This window comes from Aedes aegypti, chromosome 2, assembly GCF_002204515.2.
Source record: "Aedes aegypti strain LVP_AGWG chromosome 2, AaegL5.0 Primary Assembly, whole genome shotgun sequence".
NCBI classification, from domain to species: domain Eukaryota; kingdom Metazoa; phylum Arthropoda; class Insecta; order Diptera; family Culicidae; genus Aedes; species Aedes aegypti.
In genome coordinates, this window is record NC_035108.1 from 331,397,467 (window position 1) to 331,423,416 (window position 25,950).

At 35.7% G+C, this 25,950-nt stretch overlaps 2 protein-coding genes across 6 annotated transcripts in view; both read right to left on the reverse strand.

Annotated features, from left to right (window-relative positions):
* LOC5574678 (dynein intermediate chain 2, ciliary) overlaps positions 1–14,577 on the reverse strand; it is a 61,304-nt gene extending 46,727 nt beyond the window's left edge. Inside the window, exon 1 of one of the 2 annotated variants that reach the window (XM_021845950.1) lies at positions 14,029–14,577. In XM_021845950.1, coding sequence (XP_021701642.1) covers positions 14,029–14,061 — 33 coding nt within the window. In that variant the 5' untranslated portion in view covers positions 14,062–14,577. Of the gene's footprint in view, positions 1–6,637; positions 6,805–14,028 lie in introns of those variants that run through there. The other variant, XM_021845951.1, reaches the window with a different exon arrangement.
* Positions 14,578–22,616: 8,039 nt separating this feature from the next.
* LOC5574677 overlaps positions 22,617–25,950 on the reverse strand; it is a 50,171-nt gene continuing 46,837 nt past the window's right edge. For all 4 annotated transcript variants that reach the window (XR_002500720.1, XM_021845957.1, XM_021845956.1 and 1 more), the window contains one exon: positions 22,617–23,750. Coding sequence is in view for 3 of the 4 variants with exons in the window: in XM_021845957.1 (XP_021701649.1) it covers positions 23,738–23,750 (13 nt within the window). In the remaining variant the exon portion in view is untranslated. The remainder of the gene's footprint in view (positions 23,751–25,950) is intronic.

A 25,950-nucleotide genomic window follows, 5' to 3' on the forward strand; every position in this document is an offset into this window, starting at 1 on the left:
TTTCAATTGTGCAAAACGTTTCTTGCTTTCTTTCTGCAAAGCCTACCATAAAATTTTCATAGCAGGATCGCGAGAGCGTTACAATTGCCTTCTCCTCACGTTTTTAAGACGGATCATGAGTTTAAGATCATCGTTACGAATTCAAATTTTACTTCACATTTTGGAATTGGAATGCTCCTGGCTTCAACAATGGAATTTTTTAAAGTTTCAAGAGCATTGTCAATATCAAGTTTAGTTTCTAAAGAAATGTTAACATCAAGATTAGAGTCAACATACGTTTTATATATATATTCCAATCGGCTCGTAAATAATTGAAAGTGGAGCTGATAGGATTGAGAATCGCTTCTTGGGATATTTAAAATGTAACAGGGACATGATCAGAATCAAAATCAGCATGAGTAATCAGTTGGCTACAAAGATGACTAGAGTCGGTTAAGACCAAGTCAATCGTAGATGGATTTCTAGAAGAGGAAAAACATGTAGGGCTATCAGGGAGAATTGAGAAATATCCTGAAGAGCACTCATCAAATATATAATCTGCCGTTGGAATTACTTTGAGAATTATTCCATGACCGATGTTTGGCATTAAAGTTACCAATGACAAAACATTTTGACTTATTGCGAGTCAATTTTCGCAAGTCAGTTTGGAGCAAATTAACTTGCTGTCCAGAGCATTGAAAAGGCAAATAGACAGCTATGAAAGTATTTTTTTAATTCTTTCTTTATTAACGAGATTTTTAGCCCTAGTCTAGTTCATCTCGGGACCAACGGCTTTACTTCCCTTCCGAAGGAAGTCGTCACTGAAATTTTTAGTGACTATCTCGGGGATGGGATTTGATCCCAGGTCCTCGGCGTGAGAGGCATGTGTTCTAACCACTTCACCAGGTCCGTCCCCCAATGAAAGTATATTTATTTCAACTGAAACACCTATAGTTTCAAAAACTTTAGTTTCAAATGACGAAAACAGTTGATGTTTTATACGCCTATGGATGATGATTGCAACTCCCCCACATGCCCCATGAAGTCGATCATTACGATGAATAAAAAAGTTAGGATCTCTTTTGAGTTTAGATCCAGGATTTAAATACGTTTCGGTAATAACTGCTATATGCACGTTATTAACTGTAAGAAAATTAAACAGCTCGTCCTCTTTACCATTCAAAAAACGAGCATACCAATTTAAAATATTTAAATTATTATTTGGATCCATCAGAAAAACGTAATCCAATAACAATTTGATAAGTAAATTTTACACCAACTTGGACTGCTTCAGTCATAGTGGTGGCTTTGAACATTGCATCAATCATTAGATTCAATTGTTCAGTTAGAAAATTAAAATCAGAGGCAGACATATCACTTGCAGTGGGTACATTATCCCAAAAGTTTGACTTATGATTACCCCCACAATTTACGCATATGAACTTATCGGTATCTTCCTTCACTGGACAGACGTCCTTAGCGTGAGAAGAACTTCCGCAAATCATGCATTTGGCATTCATGCGGCAATTTTTTGTTCCATGACCCCACTTTTGGCACCGACGGCACAGAGTGGGGTTCTGGAAATTTCCTCCAGGTTTCTGGAAATGTTCCCATGTCACACGGACATCGAACATAAGTTTTGCTTTTCCTAAAGCTTTAGTATTATTCAGATCTTTTTTGATAAAGTGAACTAAGAATATTATCTTGAGAAAGCCCTTTCCGAACAATGCCCGATTGGGTTCTCTTTTTCATAATGATTACTTGGACTGGGGAAAATCCAAGTAAATCATTTATTCCATTTTTGATCTTTTAACAAACATAAGTCGTCATAAGTAAAAAAAATGTGCTTCTTCTCTTCAAGATGTTTAAGAAGAAGTTTGCGATCTTTAAGAGTTTCCGGCAAAACGCGACAGTATCCTTTCTTTGCGATTTGGAAGGAAACCTTGATTCCGATAATGAAGTTCAAGATCTCCTGCCTAAATTCCCCAAATTTGTAACAACTGACCACGATAGGCTGCTTCCTCACTTAAAAAAAGAGCCTGGGCTAGAGACTGCTTCGATTTGGTGTTCGGAAAATTTGTCTAGAGCATCGAACTGATTGCTCATTTATCAACATTATACATTTCACTCTTGGAAGAAATTTCGCATTCCGGAGAAACGTCCTTTGTTCCATTCTTGCCACGCTTAGTGACAGTTTTAAAATCCTACTTTTTTGGAAGGATGTTGTGAATTCAGAGATTCATTCTTCCTTTTGTTTGTAGTTGCAACCATGTTTAGTGAATAAACGAAAGAAGACGAGACATCCTAAGAGGTTTTTTCCCAAGACGGTGTCCAAGAAAGATTACCACCGTTAGCTTTCGTCAACGGGTCCAACGAAAAATCGAAGGTACGGGTCCAAACAAGGATCGTAAGAGGATCAATAGTAGAAAAAAATAGTACTGAAAAGTACTGTTTTAGTAGCACTGAAAAGTACCGTTTTTTTTTTTATTTTAGCATCGAAAAGAACTGGTTTTTTAGCACTGAGAAATACTGTTTTATTGCTTTAGGTAGTTTTTAAAAAAATCTTCCAAGATCAGAGAGATTTCGTGTATGCACAGCACGAAGGTACGATCCCAAGTAACAATTCCACAGCAATTTGGCATTCGTGTGGATTTATCAATGTTTTATGACAGTTACGTGAATGCTATAACAGCTAGAGGCGACATTTAACGTTGCTAGAAGATGATATTTTGTAAGTCAGCTCTTAGTTATTTTCAAAACCTTTTGGAGACAAAATAAAAAGTCAAAATGTTGTGGCTACAAAACCAGCTTTATTGCAGCATATGATACCTCATTTAAACTGCTTGAAGTGGTTGAATGACACTTATTTGTTACGGCTATGATAAAAGATTGATATAATACACCTTGTTGTCATAAAAGCTGCTTTTAAACTGATTAACTTGCACTTGAATCAGGATAACTTACCTTATCATACCTCTTAAATCAGTATTGGGGCTCCTAATATGCGATAACACCTTTAGCATTGCGAATTTATAACCCACCACACTATCATTGACATTGCGTCATTAATCAAAAACACTTATTCTTAATATATAAACGCCAAACTAATGCCCGTTTTCATTGTTTTTGCGTATTTTCTTCAAAACAACACTCGAAAACTGTCAAACTTAAAATGCTGCTTAGTTACCATAAAATGTGAAAAAAAGCTGAATCATCTTCGATCAGCATTTATTAAGGCAATTTTACATCCACAAATGCTGAACCATAACAGTGTGCCCTTGTTGGTGTATTTATAATCACAAAACAGCATTTGTTGATGAATCAATCAATTATGGTCCCGCCATATTAATTTCAATCCGGTTGCCACAATTTCACTTTTTTCAACACATATTATCTCCATGAATTCGCTTATAAGATGCTATGGTTTGATGATTAAACTGTCTAAATATAATTCAATGCACAATTACTGCGCAATCAAACCAACAAATGTTGAATATGTTTTTTTCTTCACCTGGCGGTTTGTTTTAGCAAATGCTAAATAACTACAAATATACCGCTTTCAGAGGGGGTACCCGAAATTTCACTTCTTTTTCATCACATTTCACTGTAAATCTCACTCGGTACTGAAAATGTTAGCACTATATCAAAATAAATCACATTAAATTTTGAACAAACACTACGAAATAAATTATCACAGACGTATTTTAAATCTTATTTTGTTTTGTTTACGTTGGAATAAATCCGTGAAGATCGACGTTATCTTAAAATCAATTTCAAGATGAAGCGACATTCACCTAGAACAGGTGGCCTCAAAATAGCTACCACTAATGCTATTTTGCTTTATTTGTGTGACATAAATATGCACTTCATAGCCTCTTTCAGAGTGGGCCAACTAGTCACGTTCTAATCAACAAGAGGCTTTGCAGGATGCGATGAAGGCAACAGTGCCTTGACCGTGGGTTTATGGGCGTTTATTTATAGCACCCTGAAAGTAATTCGTAAAACTAAAATTGTTACTTGGGATGTGCACTGATCCAAAATTTTATTAATATAAATGGACACATAATCCCGGGAAACGGGATTCCCGAAATTGCTTGAATCCCATGATGAACACTCTAATTGTTGCAATTTTCCATTGGTACAAAAGGAAATGGAATGAAAAGGAATATGTTGTTAACACAATGTTTAATTTGAATACAGTCAACTCTTTTTTTACTCGAAAAGTTGGATTTCATGGCTAACTCGATGATCCCTTGTTGCGCTGTTGTTGGTTTTGTGTTCTGTAACTGAATTGTCCCTACGGTATCGAGTTGTGGAGAGTTGACTATAATAGCCAACAGATTTACCAAATTAAGTTGACAGTATTGCTTAACACAGATCACCTGTATAAAGAAATGAAAGTAATGTTGAAATGAAACTAATTATGAAATTTTATAATGAAGATTTTCTTAACCAACGAGAACTTGGGTACCGTTAGTAAATTTGGTTCGAATTTTCGATCTTAATTTTGTAGTAAAGTGGTAAGCAGCGTGCACTATTTTTCCATTATGATAAATAGCCTCGAATTATGACTTATCCGATTATAATCATTGAGAACATACACGTGCACATTCGAAGTGCAAAAGTTTCTCCATTTTGGTGCTACAAACTATCATCATATTTCAAATACTGTGGACATAACCTCAACCCTTCCTGTCCCTTGTCGGCAACCAACCTACGACAAACTTGCCAACTAACTTGCCTTTCATGCATAATGCACCGCACCAGTCGGCATGGTTCGGCATGGTCTTGGTCACGATGCAAATGTCGTTTCCCTTCCATTAAACATAATAAATATTTGTTCAAGTTCATCTTGATAGAGGCAGAAAATTGTGAAGCCTTCTTGGCCGCTTCGCCATCTCTCCATCTAACTAGAACAGAGTGATACTTGTTACAAGTTTTTCCTTCACACCAGCACCGGTGCCGAACACACGAACTGCGGAAAATAGAAAGGAAAACAACTTGGCCCTAGGATTTGGCCACTTCTTGGCATTTGCACTATGGGCCGGAAATCAAAATTTCGCGACATAATTTCAAGCACTTCCATTAAGAACAAAATACAAGCTGAAATAAGTAGTCGCTGAACGTGTCGACTACCGTGATTACTTGCAACACTGGTCTATAGTATTTACCTGTAAATTGTCCATAAACCACGCATAAGCTGAAGAACCTTAGACAATTATCATGAAATCTTTTCATAGCATAAAATTTTGAAAATTAAAGACTAATGTAGTTTTTTAACCGACCTACGCTTCTGAATACCACTTATCTCATGAACGGACACTTAACAATAGTTGTTCGTAGCGGTTTCTATTGTTATGAAGCCTCAATAAAATTTATTATTTATTATATTATAAAATGTATTAGTATAGTGCTAAATTCGGTTTTCATTTTCTTAAACTAAGTTTGCTTTCCAAAAATGTAAATAAATTATTTATTCTTGCCCTTTAGACCAAGCTGAGAGTCGTGGGTTTGAATCCGTCGAGGAAGTTTTCGTAAAGGAAATGGACTTCCCAGAGCAAAGAATATCTTGGTACCTGCCACACAAGATCTACAGTATTGGACAAAACATTTGCAACTTTTTCGATTTCCATACAAAATGACCAACTATGGTAAGCTATATCTCAGTTATTTATAGACCGATTTGAATGAAATTTTGGCAGAACATCAGACATAACTTGAATTTTAACATATATTTTTGAGTAATTTTTCCAATCACAAGTTCAAAAGCAGTAACGGTTTGACTAAACTCAATTTTTTGACGATTTTTTATAAATGACATAACTAAACATATTGAAGGAATAGCTTCATGGTATCTTCAGCAAAGTTGTAGATTTTAACGAGGTGAACAAGTTTGCTAAAGACAGTTTTTCTGTAGGGCTATCAGATTTTGAGATAAATAGTTTTGAATTTTTTGTCGAAAATTACACTTTAGATAAACCGTTATAATTTATAAATCCGTGATTGGAAAAATCACTCAAAAATATATGTTAAAATTTAAGTTATATCTGATGTTCTGTGAAAATTTCATTCAAATCGGACGATAAATAACTGAGATCTAGCTGACCAAAGTTGGTCATTTTGTATGGAAATCGAAAAAGTTGCAAATGTTTTGTCCAATACTGTACATGCAAAAATGGTCAATTAGCGAAGAAAGTTCACAGTTGATAACTGTGAACACTAAGCTGAGAAACAAGTTCTGTCCCAGTAAGGACGTATCGTCAGAAGAATAAGATTCTTGCCAACTGTATAACAATCCATATTTTCTCAAAATGAACAGAAATTGAAAGTTATTTTCTCATTTCAACAAAAATCTACCAAAAAACTTTTAAAATAAAAATTAGAAGGCTTCTAATCTAAATCTTTGTATGAGGAAATCTTCTCAGAGCAAAAAAAAGTTAAAATAGAGCAAAAGCTGTTTTAATTTATTCACGTAAGGTTTACACATAAGCACGTGTATTTTCCAACGTAATTTCACATTTTTGTTTTATATTTATATATTTTAGACCGGGCTGTGTCATCCCATGGTGGAAAAGTTAGCTAAAAACTTTTCACAAAACGTTGCACTCTGCATGTGTATAAGCACAAATCAACTCCTAGAAACTTTAAAATAACTTACGAAGGAACACGACACAAACAAGAAGAGAACGGCACGGGACGATAACTTTTTCCACGCTGATAAAATTTAAAATTAAATTTATTTTGCCACCTAATATATCTCCTGTTTCCTCTGATACTCTTCACTACTTTTATAAACACGTTCGCCCTAGCGATTTACCAAATTAAAATCATTTATCTATTCAGAAAAATAACGACACCGTCCGAAAGCGCACGCCAAAACTATTCCGCGATCATATCGTCAGCGAAAGCAAAAAATAACTGAAGAAACGAGCCAGCAAACTAATCCAACCCGTCCCACTACCGAAGAGTTTCCGTGCTTCCAGCGTCATTCATTAGTGTTTGAGCAGTTCCTAAATTTGGGCCACCGTATGGGGGTTGCTTTTCACCTAGACCGCATTTCGAGTGCGACCACAAGTCCCGGTATCAGACGGAATTCGAGTATCGACACTCGTCCATGAATTGCGATATAATAGGCCATAAAAACTGTTATTTTTTTCCCTCCGATTCCCCCCGCGGCGGAAAACGTAATCAATTTGCCAAAAAACTGGAGGATTTGTTTCGGATGTTCTGAAGTACACTCTGCGAGCAAAAGGTTCGTTCCTTTCCAGGCTATTTTAGTTTCTGTTTGCAATCCGTAAACACTACTCATGAATTCGTCCCAAAATAAATCGATCATAAAAAGTTGTTTGTTGACGTAGATCAGTGGGACAAAATGTTTGTGATTTGTGGACTTTATATACGGAAGAAACACAGAAGTTAATCGAATGTTACATAAACCATTCAACGCTCACTAATTGAATAACAAAATATAATATGTTATTATAAGTCCTTATTTCCATGACTGCTTTCACATCTAATAAAAAATAGGTTTACAATTTTCCCTGGCCATGCTGAAGATATGGATTATGCTACCCCTTTCAGCATTACAGAAAAGATATACAAAGCGGAGAAAGGGTAAGGGCTGAAATTCCTGCACAAAGCAGGATACGTACATAATTGGAGCTCCATGAAGCAGGTGATGACAAAGCTTTTAGGGTGACCGAAACACTTTGTGTTACATCACTTGGCTGGTTGGTTTAAAACTTTTTGTGAAAGGAACAATGAATGTCCACGATTAAATTTGTGCAGCATAAAATGGTGTTCCCCATTTGTTGATTAGTAAATTTGAATTGAGTAACTTTGTTTGTAAAACAAGGCTGTATCTCGGCCACGTATGAAACATTTGTGAAAACTGTGATAAACTTTTAAGTACTACGCAGTGTTTCAAGGGTTGGTAAATGACGCGAAACGTACCATTGGTAGAAAACTCAAGGAATAAAATAACCCCTCTGTGCGGTCCTTAGCTTCCTGCCTCAAGACCCCTATCCCTATCTCCTCGCTATACTGGCCGGGGTACGAGCAACCTTAAGGAAGATCGGGTAACTAACTCCGGTGGGAAGTTTGGGCGTATGCTGACAGAGAAGGGGGAGTTTGCCTCTGCAAACCTGGAGCGTCTGTACTCCATATTAGGAGCGGCTCACAACAGCGTATGTTCCCCATGTCAGGGGCGGCTGATCATCGTCCGAATGCCAGAGAAGGACTTCAAGCTAAACTGTGCACTATGGCCCTCCGAACATTTTGGGGAAATGGTCCTCCGGTATTAAAGGGGGATGGTGTCGGGCCCTTCAAGCTAAACGTAAAATTCAATTCAATGAGAGAATACGAACCGGGACAATCGGCGAAGACCACAGCGACGAAAAGGGACTAGCGATTGGAAGCTCGGTTCGTGGGACTGTAAATCCCCCAACTTCATCGGGAGCACACACATACTTGCCGCTGTGCTCAAAAACCACGGATTCGGCATCGTAGCGTTGCAAGAAGTGTGTTGGAAGGGATCAATGGTGTGAACGTTTAGTGGTAACCATCCAATCCATCCAATCAATTTGTTTGTTTCGCGGATGATACAGACATTGCTGGGTCAGTCAGCCTAACATTTGGAAAGGTGGCAGACCTGTACACCCGCCTGAAACGCGGAGCAGCGAAAGTTAGACTGGTGGTGAATACGTCCAAGATAAAATACATGCTAGTTGATGGGGCCGAGCGCGACAGGGTGGTGGTGGCGAAGGATGAACTCTACGGCGAACCCAATATCCAGAAGGAGGCCAAAGCTGGAAGGATACGATGGGTGGGCATGTTGCAAGAATGCCGGACAGCAATCCTGCAAAGATGGTGTTCGCTTCGGATCCAGTTGGTACAAGAAGACGTGAAGCGCAGCGAGCACGGTGGGCAGATCAAGTGCACATCGATTTGGCGAGCGTGGGCATAACCGAGAATGTGGCGTAAAATTGTTGATTCAGTGTTATCTTTTTAGATTTTAACTAAATAAATGAATGAAATGTAGTCGCTTATATAGTGTTTTGGCGAAGCAATTGTTCGAAGAGCTGATGAAGTAGTAAGTAGAGGACAAGAGTTATGATCTTGAGGTTGAAAGTTCGACGCTCGTTTAGAAGATACAATAAAGTCAGGAAGTTAACTAACAAAAAATCCAGACCTTTCTGCGGCGGTTCATGTAGGCCTCATCTGCCAACATGAAGAGCAACAATGTGTAAAATATGGCAGAAAATTGCATGTAAAGTCAGCTTTTTACCTGTCCGTATGTAGTTCAAGATTGTACCCCGTTTGGCATAAAGTCGTTTGGCATAAGGTCGTTTGGCATAAAGCCGTTTGTTATAATGGTCATTTGGCATAATGGCCGTTCGGCATAATGAATATTGGCATTTTTGAACCTTTTCCAGAGTTGAACACTACCGAGCCCATAGCAAAAAATTTTGGTAGTTTCTCAACAAACGTGGTATTCGTTCAGAGATTTTCTTAGGTCAGAATGTCAAAAATTGCAGTGACATTAGAAAGCATTACTAAATAATACATGACGGGTCTGGTGGAAGATCTTCTCGGAATAATAATTTTCTCTACATCCCACAACATAGAGTATCTTTGAGCTTGTTGCGAAATACATATTTGAAAAAAGTGAATTGGCGAAGAAAGTTCGCAGTTAATAACAAAGAGCAGGGTTGGGAAAAATTCTGAAATTCACTCTACAGTAGCCAAGCAAAGCCAAACACGGTCAGCGAAGCCAGTGAAGTTCACGCCCATCGCTGTTGTAAGCAAAAACCTTGAAAATAGCAAAACACGCGTTGCTAAGGGCAACCCAAAATTACTGTCAAAAAATGTTCTATTTCCCGATGCATTTCCCGCATTGAGAGCCTTCAATGACACTAATGATTTAAAAAATTCATGCTCCCAACATAGGCTACTTGATGAGATTCACGTTTTTAACCTACTGTACTGGGAAGACCCACGTGGTTTTCGCGAAACTCAAGCCTACTACTATTACCATTCCCAGCACTGATAAAGAGAACGCTCATTGAATATTTCGCTGAAAATTATTGCGGCATAAAGACATCAACCATTGCGTTCAGAATCATCGAAGTGATTGTGCTTCTTTTCCCTGAATATCGTTTCCCCAAATGTCGGTTCCCCAAATGTCACTTCCTCGAACAACCCTTTTTCCCGAATGCCTATTCCCCGAATGACCGGTTTCCCCGAGAAGTGGTGCAGTTTAAATAGATGCTATAATAGTCTTCAGTGGCTGGATAGTGAACGAGAAAGAACGATAAGCAATCAAAAGAAGGAGGTGTTCTGTCATTCTCGGCTATACAAATGTTGGCAAAAATGCTAAGGACGGTAAAACTCGAAAGAACCTGAAATGTATAAAGTTACGACAATTATGAGTGCTAAAAACTTTTCGAGGAAATGGGCTGATCGGAGAAACGGGATATTCGGGGAACTGGCATTCGGGAAAAAGTAGCACAACCCATCAGAATAACTGTAGTAAACGATGTCTCTTTTCACTGACAACTTGAGCAGATCAAAGGTTTCGAATGTCACGCCTTTGTCAGTTGGAAACAATAAATATTTAGAAAATATAGCTCCAAAAACAGCCTATTTCAAATTTATTTGAATTTTAAATCAACAGTTTCATACCTACAAGTATGGTTACATCATATTTAGAAAAAAAAACATGGACGGTTGAAAGAAGGGTAAATTTGTGCTAAATATATCAAAATCTTCAGTTTAAAATTTTATTTCAATAGCGAAACTAAAAAAAAAATATTTGAAAAAAGGGTGCTTTCTGGATAAAAAATAAAATACTATTAGCAATAAATTTCCTGATATGCTTTAGTTTATTCTAGAGCATATGATTGTTGAATAAAGTGTCATTTTGTGTCAATTGACTCCAAAACTCATCAGATTTATTCATTAGAAACATAAAAACGAATGTCATTTTAAGAAATTTTTGGCTTCAGACTCATTTTACCAAACGACTATTATGCCAAACGACCAATATGCCAAACGACCATTATGCCAAACGACTTTATGCCAAATCACCTACCACCGTAGTTCAATATGATCAGAGACGGATAAAGACATAGTAGTCACGTTCAGAATGAATACTACTTCTAGTACTGCATTTGGTACTGCAAAAGGTATCCAAGTTTGATAAATCGCAGTACACTTCTCACGACTTTCTAGCTTTTGCTCTACTACCTTATGTGCCATAAAATTTTAGGCAACTGCATGGAACATGGATGTCTTTATTTCGCCTTTGGTATGATACCGATGGAAGGTTGAAAATTTGGGACAGTCTTGTATAAATTGTATCATAGCCTACGTGATTGAAAACCATGAGTCGATACTACACAATACAACGTGGATTTTTTGTCCATATGGCTTGTCTTCTATTTCTAGAAATAATCCAACTAAAACAACATTTCTCGTAATTGCAAAGAATATTGTATGCAACGCGTAGCTAAACTCGATTTTTTCAGCACTTGTTGTATTTATCCAACGAGGCATGCATTATTTTGCAACTTGTTGCATAAATAACTATTGCCGAAGCGAAACAAAATTGCCAAGCATACTATCATATCCTATTGTAAAAAAAAATTCTTTTTGTAAAAATGTAGAAATACAGGTCGAATTTGAACATAAAAATGAACAAAAGTGAGCATATTTTTTGAAACTTTAGCATATATGTTCTCTAATGTACCAAAATTTTAATCTTCAATTTAATCTAACTCGATATTGAAGGGACTATCGAGTTAGGGAGGTATCAAGTTTCAGAACACAAAACCAGTGCAACTGCGATCCAAGGGACCATCGAGTTAGCCATGAAAACCAATTTTTACTATAGTTCTCTAACTCGATATCGAGACACGGAATATCGAGTAAGGGAGAGTTAACTGTACCAGTTTTAAAATAATTTGCGTTTATCCCGGGAATCAAAAAAAAATCTGTGTCCCGGAATGTTCTTAAGTCCAGGCGACAAGACCCTCTAGGAGAAACCGTAACAAAAATTGGGTTGAGCCGAGATTTTGCTGTCACGAACTGTCAGTAGAGTAAAGTGGGGCAAAAGTTCGAGTGGGGTAAGAGTTTCTTTTTAAGATTTCTAGCTCAGTTCAAAATAAATCTTATAAATGTCATGGTGGTTCGAATGCTATTCAAGTAAGAGACTTTAACTCCACATATCATAAAAATCGATTGATATTTGGAAAAGTTTTGGCTATTTGTTGTTTTTCGACGTGAATATTGTAATTTTTGGTCAAACTTTCGTTGCATGGAACCAATTGAAGATAAAATCTTTTTCAATTTTTTATGTAAGGGCGCTTCTAGGCCTATCATAAGGTTGCTTTGAGGTGTATTAGTTTTTGCATAAATGCTTGAAAACAATTTTTGGCCCATAGTGGGGCAAAAGTTCGAATCAGCGGGGCAAATGTTTGACCCATGTATAAAATCACGGAAAAATTTGCAAATTGCCTAAAATCCACATATTATCTTCAAATTTAGTTAAATTTGTTCGATCGTGTGAAAATTGTCACCAAAATTTTACATTTCCACTTAGTTTTGCGAAAAACTGCTATTTTTGAGTATATTTCAATTTACTCGGTTTTGGGCAATTTTTTGATGAAAATTTAGTGTGTATTTTTCGTTAAACTTAAGTTTACGGCTGGTGTAAGGTATGCCTGTCATAAAAGGATCGGTATTTTGTGTTTTAGCCAGCGAACTTTTGCCCCACACTAGATTCGAACTCTTGCCCCACCGGTGGGGCAAAAGTTCGAATAAGACAATCAATTTTGAAACTGTTATAACTAAAAATGGGTAAATATTTCGACACAAGTTTGTTCAGCAAAATTATAGCCAATATGTTAAAGGTTCACTGTATGGTATTTGTTGTGTTTTAACTGCTATTGTTTTTCTGGAAACTTTGATTATACCACTAAGGTCGAACTTTTGCCCCACCTTACTCTATGAGTCACATTCTAGAATAATATACTAACGTGGTAAAAGCGCGCTAATTTATATATTTGTGTAGTATAGTATATTTTTGCATTTGATTTAAGGTGACAAAAATCAGACAAGATTAAGTTTCTACACATCTAAAAGCAATGTCACAATAGCATAGCATCTTTCATTTAGATCAAAAAACAGAAGTAAAACACGCATACTCTTATGCTACGTTCAGACTAAAGCTGATTCACGTAACATAGGCTCTCTTGATATCAGAACCCTTACATATAGTTTTCACTGAAAATAAAAAGTATGACGTTTTATATCAATATAGCCTATAATATCAGCTCTAGTCTGAACCTGTCTGAACGTAGCATTACTCTTTGACGAATTGGAGTTTTCTTGCAATTTGTTTCATATTTGGTTTGTAATATCGATATCTCCCTCCTCTACCCTATGGAAATCTGACTCGAAATGGACCGTTCCAAAATCTGCTCATCATATGGTTCCAATTAATGTAACAATAACCTACTGATATTATTATTGGAAATTATTGGAAAATAAAATCAGAAAAATGGGTTCCAATTCCGGCACGGTTCCGGTTTTAGCAACTGAAAATTTCGACTTTGTTGCCAAAAGCGTTCTGTTCCATGGCTCGATGATCCCTTCTCGGCTCGGCGGAAGTAAGACTGTACAAGTCCATATGGGTATGCACTGTATTCTAGAAATCTATAATTTGAATGTGAGTTTCTACGTTTAATACATCGAGTTAGCAAGCAACCGCAGTATTAAACGAGCCAGACAGTTCCATGTTTCCTTTACGGTAAGATACCTAGCTGAACATCTTTCGAGGCATATGGGTTTGAAACTGTTTCTCCATTGGAAGACAGCTTGTAGGATACTAATATCCCCCAAACATGCGAAGACAAGGACAGCCGGGAGAAATTTAAATTTTTAAATTTAGTCTATATACATATAGCCCGGGAAAATAAATAAATGAAATGAAAACATCCATTCAGCAATGCAAGAAGAAAAAGTGGGTATATGAAAAGAGGTAGGTACCGTGTTCCGCCGTTGCATCGACTTTAGCGGCATCCTGGTATCTTGTGTCCTTGCTTGCTGTGAAGTCGTTCGTCTTGTTGGTAGCTCAAGGCTACAGAAAATCTATCTTTTCGCTGCGCTTCTGCCTTGTTAGGCACAAGAAAACCTTTTTTCCTTCAACTCCCGACCGCGGTTCGTCAAGTTCGGGCTCACAGTTTATCAATTAATTATAGTGGAACAACGTTGAAAGAAGCGCCAGACAAAAGCATTTTTCCAAGGATAATCAGGTGCTCCGTTTGCGATTCAATGACACGCGGCGGTTTCGCGTTTTTGGGGCACCCAATTCCGTGATTCACTCGCGTTATTCACCAATTTTTCACGTAAGCTTATTTATGCGGGTAAAAATAGTCGCCGGCCGATGAAACTTTCTGCTCGTCGAAAGCTTGAACCGCTGGTCGCGTCTTTATAAATTTAGAAAATTTTAATCGATTTTCACAATGACACAGAAACTGTGGAAAAATAAACAAACGTGTTTTCTTCGCATCGAGTTCGGATATGGATTTTCGTCGCACTGGCGGATGGCGCGTTTTGTTTATCGGAGCAAAACAAGCGCCACGCTGAAATCTGTTGTCATGGTGCTCTTGGATGGGATATCTATGCTCATGGTTTTCGCATTTTTTGCTTTTCTTCGATTAATTATGAATATGATGGGCAATACCTCACCAGACTGAATCTATCTTCTATATAAATAAAAATGGAATGGTGTTTGTATGTCACGAAACGGCTTACGAACGGGTTAACGGATTTGAATGATTATTTCTCCGTTTTGTTCGTCAAGGGTTCCGACGTGTTCGTGCGTATAAAAATCCCAGGATATTTACCGGGAAAGCCGACAAATCGAGAGTGGACGGAACTGACGATCCATAGCGTATACAACAGCCTACTTGATGGCAAGACGAAGTTTGCCGGGACCACTAGTTCTGGAATAATTCCATTATGTTTCTCAGTACCATAGGTATCATGTTGTGTTCTTTGATATCTACAAGCTCTACCAATATATGTATATACATTCATATCTAATGAGATTTATACTTGGATTTAAATATTTCAATATTCATGACATCTGAAAATGAAATAGATATATTTTGTAATCAATCATTATATATACCATCCAAATTTTAAGGAATCATGTTTGTATAGATCAACAATTTCTAATCGCTCTACGAATGCAATTTATGTATGCATTTTTATCCATAGCTAGTGGCTCGATATATTACAAGAAGCTATTCAATGTGCTATAAACAAATAACTAATATTTCTATAAAATCGCAACTGCAAGTTACATAAAAATCTTTATTTCATCTTTGGTGAAACCTCCATGAGTCGATGTTCCATAACTCGATGAAGTGTATATACATTCATATCTGATGAGATTTATACTTGGATTTGAATATTTCAATATCCATGACATCTGAAAATGAAATGGATATATTTTGTAATCAATCATTATATATATTGCTGTGTGCGTTTGAAATGCAAATATCAAATGCGGGAACACCAAACGCGATAAGATTTTCCACAAGAAATGCGATGTCAAAGATACATTTTTCTTGCTAGGTCTGCGGTGATTTGTATGATCGTTGCTAGGTGTCCTTTGATTGTTTTGTGTTACCGCATTTGGAGGACGTTTAGTGAAGATTTGCACCTCAAAGACAAACAGCAATACCATCCAAATTTTAATGAAAATCAAGTTTCTATAGATCAACAATTTCTAATCGCTCTACGAATGCAATATATATATATATATATATATGCATTTTTATCCATAGCTAGTGGCTCGATATATTACAAGAAGCTATTCAATATGCTATAAACAAATAACTAATACTTATATAAAATCGCAACTGCAAGTTACATAAAGGTCTTTATTTCGTCTTTGGTGAAACCTCCATGAGTCGATGTTCCATAACTCGATGAATATCAACTCATAGAACCATACTACAAACACAATTTCTTGGTTACTACGATGGTCCTTTCTTAGCCGAGTGGTTAGATTCCGCGGCTACAAAGGAAAAGCCATGCTGAAGGTGTCCGGGTTCGATTCCCGGGATCTTTTCGTAATTGATATTTCCTTGATTTGCTGAGAAGCAGGCTTTGTCTCAGTGCAGACGTAATGCCAAGAAGAAAAAGTTGATGGTCTACTCAAAGAGGTTTCCAAAGCATTTCTGTTCCATGACTCGATATTTCTATGAGTCGATGATCCCTTCAGATATCGACTCATGGAGGTTTGAATGTAATAAAGTTAGCGTTATTATGTTCAGAAAAGATATTGAAACTACGGAAACTATTTCTTTATTTTTTATCTAATATCGCTTGAGCCACTAGGAACACTATTTCTAATTATCGTGCATATAGCAGTTATTACTGAAACATATTTAAAACCTGGATCCAAACTGAAAAATGATCCTATATTTTTTGTTTATCGTAATGATGGGGCATGTGGGGGAGTTGCAATCATCATTCATAGGCGTATAAAACATCAACTCTCGCATAATCAGGGATAACGCCCTAAAAGCCATTGGTAACTACATAAGTAGCTCGTTGTTTCTGAGCAAATGAATGAATAAGCATCCAAACCAACACCATTGGCAGTTCTAAAATGATCCTTTCTTCGCTATAACATTGTTAAATAAAGTGTAAATCCATTCAACTGCTCAAAATCAACGAGCTACACGCGTGGTTACCAATGGCTTTTAGGGCGAGATTATAAGATATGCGAGAACTGTTTTCGTCATTTGAAACCAAAGTTTTTGAAACTATAGGTGTTTCAGTTGAAACACAGCTTGGTAAATATACCTTCATAGCTGCATATTTGCCTTTTCAGTGCTCTGGACAGCATGTTAATTTACTCCAATCTTACTTGCGAAAATTGACTCGCAATAAGTCAAAATTTTTTGTTGTTGGTGACTTTAATGCCAAACATCGGTCATGGAATAATTCTCAAAGTAATTCCAACGGCAAAATTTTATTTGATGAGTGCTCTTCAGGATATTTCTCAATTCAATTCTCTGATAGCCCAACATGTTTTTCCTCTTCTCGAAATCCATCTACGATTGATTTGGTCTTAACCGACTCTAGTCATCTTTGTAGCCAATTAGTTACTCATGCTGATTTTGATTCTGATCATGTCCCTGTTACATTTCAAATATCCCATGAAGCGATTCTCAATCCTATCAGCTCTACTTTCAAGTCAGGAGCATTGCAATTCCAAAATGTGAAGTAAAATTTGAATCTGTGAGTGATTATAGACGATGAGCTTAAGCTCTTGATCCGCCTTACAAACGTGAGGAGAAGGCAATTTCAACGCATTCGCGATCCTGCTATGAAAATTATATGGCAGGATTTGCAGAAAGAAATCAAGAAATTTTGAAAATAAGATTTCTCAATTGGACTCTGGCTCCAAGCCCTTTTGGAAAATATCTAAAATTTTGAAAAAAAAACCTCAGGAGCCAATACCGGCATTGAAAGAGGAGAACAAATTATTACTAACTTATTGCGAAAAAGCCTAAAAAAATTGCTATGCAGTTTAAAAGTGTCCACAATTTTAATTTGCGACTTACTAGTCCAATTGAAAATCAAATAACTCAGGACTTTGAAAATATTCTCAATCAAGAGAACGTTTTCGAAAATTTCTGGGAGTTTGATTTGGAAGAAGTGAGAACAATTATTAAAGAATTCAAAAATATGAAAGCTCCTGGCGATGATGGAATTTTCTACATCCTCTTCAAGAAATATCCAGAAAGTACCTTATCATTCTTAGTTGATATATTTAACAAATGTTTTCAATTAGCATATTTTCCTGACAAATGGAAAAATGCTAAGGTTGCACCAATTTTAAACCCAGACAAAAATTCTGTAGAAGCTTCTAGCTATCGTCCAATCAGTTTGATTTCCTCCATCAGTAAACTTTTTGAAAAGGTTATTTTGAACAGAAAGATGGTCCACATCAACAAAAATTCAATTTTTGCCAATAACCAGTTCGGATTCCGCCATGGACATTCGACCAATTATCAACTTTAACGTGTAACAAATTTGATCCATTCCAACAAATCTGAAGGCTATTCTACTGGTCTTGCTCTTCTAGACATAGAAAAAGCATTCGACAGTGTTTGGCATGAAGGTTTGATTGTAAAATTAAAAAACTTTTATTTTCCAACATACATTGTTAGAATAATTCAAAGTTATCTGTCAAATCGTACAATTCAGGTTAATTATCAGAACTCCAAATCTAAAAGACTTTCTGTAAGAGCTGGTGTTCCACAAGGCAGCATTTTGGGACCAATATTACACAATATTTTCACATCTGACTTACCTGAGTTACCTCAGGAATGTCAAAAATCCTTATTTACGGATGACACAGGCCTCTCCGCCAAAAGACGAAGTCTGCGTGTCATCTGTAGTCGATTGCCAAACATTTTGGATATTTTTTCTTCATACTTGCGAAAATGGAAGATTTCTCCTAATGCTTCCAAAACTCAACTAATAATATTCCCACATAAACCAAAAGCTATTTATTTAAAACCTTCAAGTAAACATGTTCTCACGATGAGAGGGATTTCAATAAACTGGTCAGATGAAGTTAGGTATCTGGGGCTCATGCTGGATAAGAATTTAGCTTTTTTATTATTAGTATCATTCCAAACATTACATTCATTTCCTATATCTAGGTGTTCTGTGTTATTAGACAACACTATCATCCTAAATTAAAATTGTGCGCACTTTCAAACTGCATAGCGCGTTTTTGAGCTTTTTCGCAATTAGTTAGTAATAATTTGTTTTCCTCTTTCAATACCGGTATTGGCTTCTGAGGTTTTTTCAAGTTTTAGATAATTTCCAAAAGGGCTTAGAGCCAGGGTCCAATTGAAAATCTTATTTTCAAAATTTTTGTTTCCTAATTGTGCAAAATGTTTCTTGATTTCTTTCTGCAAATCCTGCCATATAATTTTCATAGCAGGATCGCGAGTGCGTTGAAATTGCCTTCTCCTCACGTTTTTAAGACGGATCAAGAGTTTAAGATCATCGTCTATAATCACGGATTCAAATTTTACTTCACATTTTGGAATTGCAATGCTCCTGGCTTCAACAATGGAATTTGTTAAAGTTTCAAGAGCATTGTCAATATCAAGTTTTGTTTGTAAAGAAATGTTAAAATCAAGATTAGAGTCAATATATGTTTCATATATATTCCAGTCGGCTGGAAAATAATTGAAAATGGAGCTGATAGGATTAAGAATCGCTTCATGGGATATTTGAAATGTAAGAATTTAACTTTCAAAAATCACATTGAGGGCATTCAAGCCAAATGTAATAAATATATAAAATGTCTCTATCCCCTCTATCCGTTTGGCATAATGATTGACTTAAAATATCTATCGGCATTTTTTAAACTTTTACCGAGATCAACACCACCGAGCCCATAGCAAAAAAAATGGTAGGTTCTAAATAAGCGTGGTGTTCGTTCAAAAGTATTACTAAATAAAACTCGTGACGGGTCTCTACATCTCAGAACATAGAGTATCTTTGAGCTTGTTGCTATATACATATTTGAAAACAGTAAATTGGCAAGGAAAGTTTGCAGTTATTTATCAACGCTCATGCCCGAGTAACACACATGGTATAATTAAGGCATATCAACTGATATATGACTAAATATAGTCTTATAAGAGTTAATATGTATCAATTATAACATGTGTGTTCTTTGGCTAGAATATTTCGCTGCAGATCAAGCTCTGTCCCAGTTTGGACGTAACACTCGAAGAAAATTACTTGATAAAATATTTTTTTTTTTTTTGCAAAATATCAAAAGCTCTAATCCAAAGATCTATCAATGCGACCTAATGCTCGTAGAAACGAAAACCATTAAATGACTTGTCTGTAATTTAATAGTCTGTGCATCCCAAGAAACAATATTTTGGCCTTAAAAAAAGTTTCTCAGAGCTGTTTTATTAAACTATTAGTCGATTTATTATTGACTTAGTGAAAATAAAACTATTATTCAAGCCTTATTCGCCCAGAAATGGAGAATCTATTCAACAATTACCATTTTATTAACGTAATATAGTACCGTAAAACGGGGTAACTTTGATAGTTTTTTCGAAGAAAACTTGAATATTTTTGCATGCTGTTTCAAAGATTTACAATTTATATTTTTAAAACAAGTACTGGCATCCTAGCTATCGATTACAGTTGATAAATTGGCAAAAAAATTATTTTGAATGGATATATATTTTTTCATATAATCGAAAGTTGGTTTTCTGTTTTGGGGTAACTTTGATAATGGAGTATGAATCGAACAAAATTGAATGAATAACGAACATTTGTAGGGCATTGCATACCTCTAGGCGTTTAACGTTATATGGAAATTTCTGACTTAGATTACAAAAATGGTCCCAGTTTGTGAAAATGCTATTCGCTAAGAGATTTGAGACCGTATTCAAGTTCTATGATAACTAGGCTGTCAAAGATAAGTGGCCAACTATTCAAAACTACATCAAATAGTGATCGTAGAACAGATTGTTTGTAAGCGTTTCGAAAATGCTAAAATTGTGTCATTTCTTAATATTCGTATAAAAAGCCTCAAATGCACTTGATTCCAATGAAAATAGCTTTGACATGAAGTGTCATACTAATACTCTTTACTTTTGCATTCGTTTTGCTTAACTGATTAACAGAAACTTCGTTATTTCGTTTAATATGTTGTGGGTCTCGCACTATCAAAGTTACCCGCATTATCAAAGTTACCCCGTTTTACGGTACATGTTTATTCGATGATATTACCACGGCTGTTCAACAGTAGTAGCATCATAAATAGCTACTACAATGTTTATTCAAGGTTTAAACCACCAGATATCCATAGAGCATAAAGAGATGCTTGTTTAACATTTATTCAACAGGATTGCATGACGTGTTATTTCTTAATTGTCGAAGAAAAGTTGTTGATGCAATTATCACTTATGATCATGAGTACACAAAATAGAATGCTTTGTTCAACATTCGCTCAACGGAAAAACATGCTGAACACAGTTTGTTTTAGTGCTTTGTTCGACTTAAATGGGTATCATATTTATTTATAGAATTGGTTGTATAAACGTAGCATAAGATGTTTCTTAGATGTTTCTTCAATATGTATTTTATAACGAAAATATAAAAAAAAAAATGTATCTATTTGTACACTTTATTACATATTGAAATCTGTGTATCTATAATTTGATGTATAATTATTGAATTTCGATTGTTTATAACCATTTTTGTGATGCCGGGACTCGAACTCAGGACCTTCCGATTTACAGGCGCATGCTTCTCGACTGCTCCAAACAAGGTTACAAACATCTGCAGGTTCAAAGCAGTATTTAAAGATACAATAGGATAATCGAACAAGTTATCGTACATATGTTGTTTAAACATCGTCTAAGTCTTTTACTTGCCTTCGGTGTATGTAAACACCATTATTGAACATTGTTTGTGAAAAGGTCTCAAAAGCAAGACTAATCAAAGCTATCAGCTTTATTACAGTTTCACAATAGACGAATAATCTCGTTATGAAAACATGTGGTTGAATTAAACTGTACTATTAAGGCTATTATTTTGAATAACGGTGGCAATAGGTAATAAAGACTTCTACAACATTCCTTCCACAATTTAGTTATTACTCGTTATACAACCCTGCTAGAAAAACGCTGAACAAGCATTTCTGGATGTTCGATGGATAACTGGTGGTTTAAAGTTGAATAAACATTGTAAAGTCTACTTATAATGTTACTACTGTTGAACGGCCGAGGTAAGATCGTTGAATAAACATGCACTATATAACGTTAACAAAATGGTTGTTATTGAATAAATTCTCCATATTTGGGCGATTAACGCTTGAATAATAATTTCTTTTTAATTAAGACAATTATTAAACAACTAATAAAACAGCTTTGAGAAACCTTTATCAAGGCAAAAACTGTTGATTGTTGGTTTTCAATTGTATGTTTAAGAGCTTTCAGATTTCGCGCAATGACTTGTAGTTGGTTAAAATGTTGAGTTCAAAGCATTTTCAAGCAAACATGTTTAAATTCACTGTAGTTTTGTACCATTGCTGAAAATAAATTGATGAAACAAGTGTTGTTAAAGCTTGTTAACTTTATGTCACGTATGGAACAACAGAATCTAAATCCGTAGAAACAGCTCGTCTACTACTATTAAAGAGATACTATTAGACAACCAAACTAAGATATCAACCAACGTTGTATCAACATTGGTTCAACGAGCTTTTAAAATAACATGAAAGTGAGGAACAAAAGCGCTGTTTAGATTTTATGCAACAATCATCATCAGTTTATACAGCATACAATTTTGTTCAACAGCCACAGCCGTTGTTAAGCACTAGTTCAGCAGACATGTTTATTAAGCGCCCAAAATTGTTTCTTGGGATTGCTTATGGGATTTTTAGATTTAGAAAATGCAATACATTTGCACTGTTTTTGCATTTGTTTGAGTATAATAAGTAGAATCATGCTAACAATAAATTCAGGGAAAGTTCTAAATAGTCAAAACACTCACTCAAATTGTTGTAAATTACATTTATTGTCTTTATTTATCTCGCTTCAATACAATACGACATCAAAAATATACATTCATGTAAAAAAATCCTTACATTCTAATGACCTTAATCCTAAATGAGCTTACAATCAACCACAGAAAAGGTGCCGTCAACAAATTTTGAACGCATAATTTCCAATTTGTGCCTAACCGTTTTCCAGGATATAAATGCGTCTATTGGTACCCGTAAAAAAAATAAGCCTTATAAACGATAAAAAAAACTCAAAATCATAATTTCAAAATGAGAATTTAGAAAAGTATATCCATGCTTCCGAAAGCGATGCGGTCAGCTTCGAGGAGTTCCAGAAAGATACAAATTTCAATCTCAATAGGAGAGGAAAATATCTTATTATAATACTCGAATACAATAAATACAGCAGTCTCCTATTTTCTCGTGACTACACACTGTGTGATGAGCTTAAGGCTCAAGAATCCATCATTCAGTCATCAGCAATCATCGAAAATTAAAAACCAGTTTTTTCGTTCAAATTTGAAGATATTCTTATGAAAATCTATCATCGCATTATAGATAGCCAGTGCAATGCAATGATAGATTTTCTTGAACATTGCTTAAACTTTGAGCGAAAAAAACTGGTTTTGAAAATTTGAAGAACGATGATGGTTATTTTCCTCTTAAGTGATCGTTAACTATTCAATGATGATAATCACATGTTTACAAGATATTGACGAGATTTGGCATTCGGGACTTGGGTGTAGCTTTTAAAGTCTCTATGGCGAGGGATAAGAACTATTGCTTATAGGGCCTTGTCGCTAAACCGCATCGAACGGAACGTAGTGTAGTCTCCGTATCAGTAGCAGAGGAAGCTCCGGCAGACACACACTGACCACGAACAGAACCGGGCTGAAGAATACCAGCAGGGCAGCCCATATCACTATCAGCCAGAGAGAGGTAGCGCCAATCACCGACAGTATCATGATGGAGTAGTGAGTTTGATTTTCTTATATATGTCGTTACAAGAAAAAAAAAGTAGTGTAGTCGCAAGGCACACGCGTTACGTAGCAAATTGTAGGGTTACAAGTTATAATCACTGTTGGTGCTCGTTCGAGTCAGCCCTCCAGCAGTAGTCTACGAACGCCACCTGAAAGAAGAGAGAAAAGAAGAATGATTAATTTTAATAGTGATAGGGTCATTGCAGGATCAAAATAAAATTCACGGTCACACATGAGAGAAAATTTGCGAAAACAGAGGAGGAAAATCAAATTAAAGCAATTGGCGAAACGTCCGGTGATGAATCACTATGCGACCAAGCTGCTCAAGTTTTGCCGGTTGGTGATTCAATGTCAAAAATAATTGCACCATGATGAGGCTGCGATTCAGCTGGGTGAGCCGTAGAAGCGAGAGAGTAACAACCCTGGCATTCGGAGATGTAGAATGTATGGAAAATGGTCGTTACCCTGGCCCATGAACACTTTTATTGCCGAGGCAGCATCTTTTTATTTCATTACGTAAATTTGGAGAACTTTACACTTTATTACTTGAGCTAATTAGAACCTTTTTAGTGTAAGTCAAACAAGTCCACGCAGAAATTGAATTGAAATTCATGTGCAGTACTTCTTAATTTTCTTAAATTGCCCTTCTTCTACTTCTACTTCTCAGTTTAGTGCTTTTATGAATACTTCAATTAGAAAAAGATCATTCAGCATTGCTTTGCTTCGTAGCATTTCGTAGAAAAAAAATCAAATGATAGCATCAGGTTTTTTGATTCAATTATGAAATCACACTTGATTTCATACGGAAACTTGATGTTTATTTAATAATTTTATAAGAACATTCTTTGCATAAGGTGGCACACTTGCCCCAAATTCCGCTACGTTGCAAAATTATTTGATGTTTCCAGCTCGCTAGTAGACGGATTGACAAAGCGATCAAATATTCAATGTTTTGGACGAATCTTCGATAAATTTTCACCTTCATATTCTGCTGCGCGTCGAAAAATGGGTTAACGAACGAGCGAAATTTGACCAACTTTGCCGCGTCGCGACTCGCTTCGCTATAGTGCGCATTAGATGGAAAACTTATTTTTTTAAACATTTAGATATACATGTGGTGTCTTCGGCAAAGTTATAGAATTGGCAAATTAAAACAACTTTGCCAATGACACGATCCCTTTCTATCCCTTATACTTTTTGAGATGTATGCCGTTGTATGTATGTATGTATAGTTTCCGTTTTTTTTTTGTGTTTTGAAGGCCTCGGGACCAAAGGGGCTATTGCTGTTCTCATTTTTTTCTTGAAAGTTCAGAAAATTTTACGTCTACTGTCAAATTTTCAGCGATGTATGTTTTTTAGTTTTTGAGATACAGTTAACTCTCCCTTACTCGACATTCCGTATCTCGATATCGAGTTAGAGAACCAAAGTAAAAGTTGGTTTTCATGACTAACTTGATGGTCCCTTGAAACGCAGTTGCACTGCTTTTGTGTTCTGTAACTCGATACCTCCCTAACCCGATGGTCCCTTCAATATCGAGTAAGGGAGAGATGACTGTATATTTTTTTGAAAATAAAAAATCAGTCATTTTTCATCGGCACACACTGTAGGTCTCAGCGCATTAGATTTTTTTATTTAAAAAAAAATCATAACTTTTGAACAGCTCAACCGATTTCCAATCTTTTTTTATAGAATGAAAGCTTAAAATTTCAACTTTTCAGACAAAATTGAAAAATCTGATAAAAATATGTTTAAACGTGAAAAAAATATATAAGTTTCTCTATTTGAGATTCTGCTCAGATAATTCGAACATTCATTAAAAAAATTCATATATAATTTCATATATTTTAATGAAAAAAAAAAAAACTTTTCAAAGTTTTCTATTTTTTCTATTTTTTCTGAAAAGTTGAAATCTTAAGCTTTCATTCCATAAAAAAAGATTGGAAATCCGTTGAGCTGTTCAAAAGTTATGATTTTTTTAAACATTAAAAATTTATGCGCTGAGATTTACAGTGTGTGCCGATGAAAAATGACTGATTTTTTATTTTCAAAAATATATACCTCAAAAACTAAAACACATACATCGCTGAAAATTTGACAGTAAACGTAAAATTTTCTGAACTTTCAAGAAAAAAATGAGAACAGCAATAGCCCCTTTGGTCCTGAGGCCTTCAAAACACGAAAAAACGGAAACTATTGAGTTTTTCCATGTAAAAAACACAATTTTTGTGAAATTTTATATTTTTCCTGAAAAGTCAAAATCTCTAGCCTTCATTTCATCCAAAAAGATTGAAAATCGGTCGAACGGTTCAAAAGTTATAATTATTTTAAAAATAAAAATTTTGCAAAAT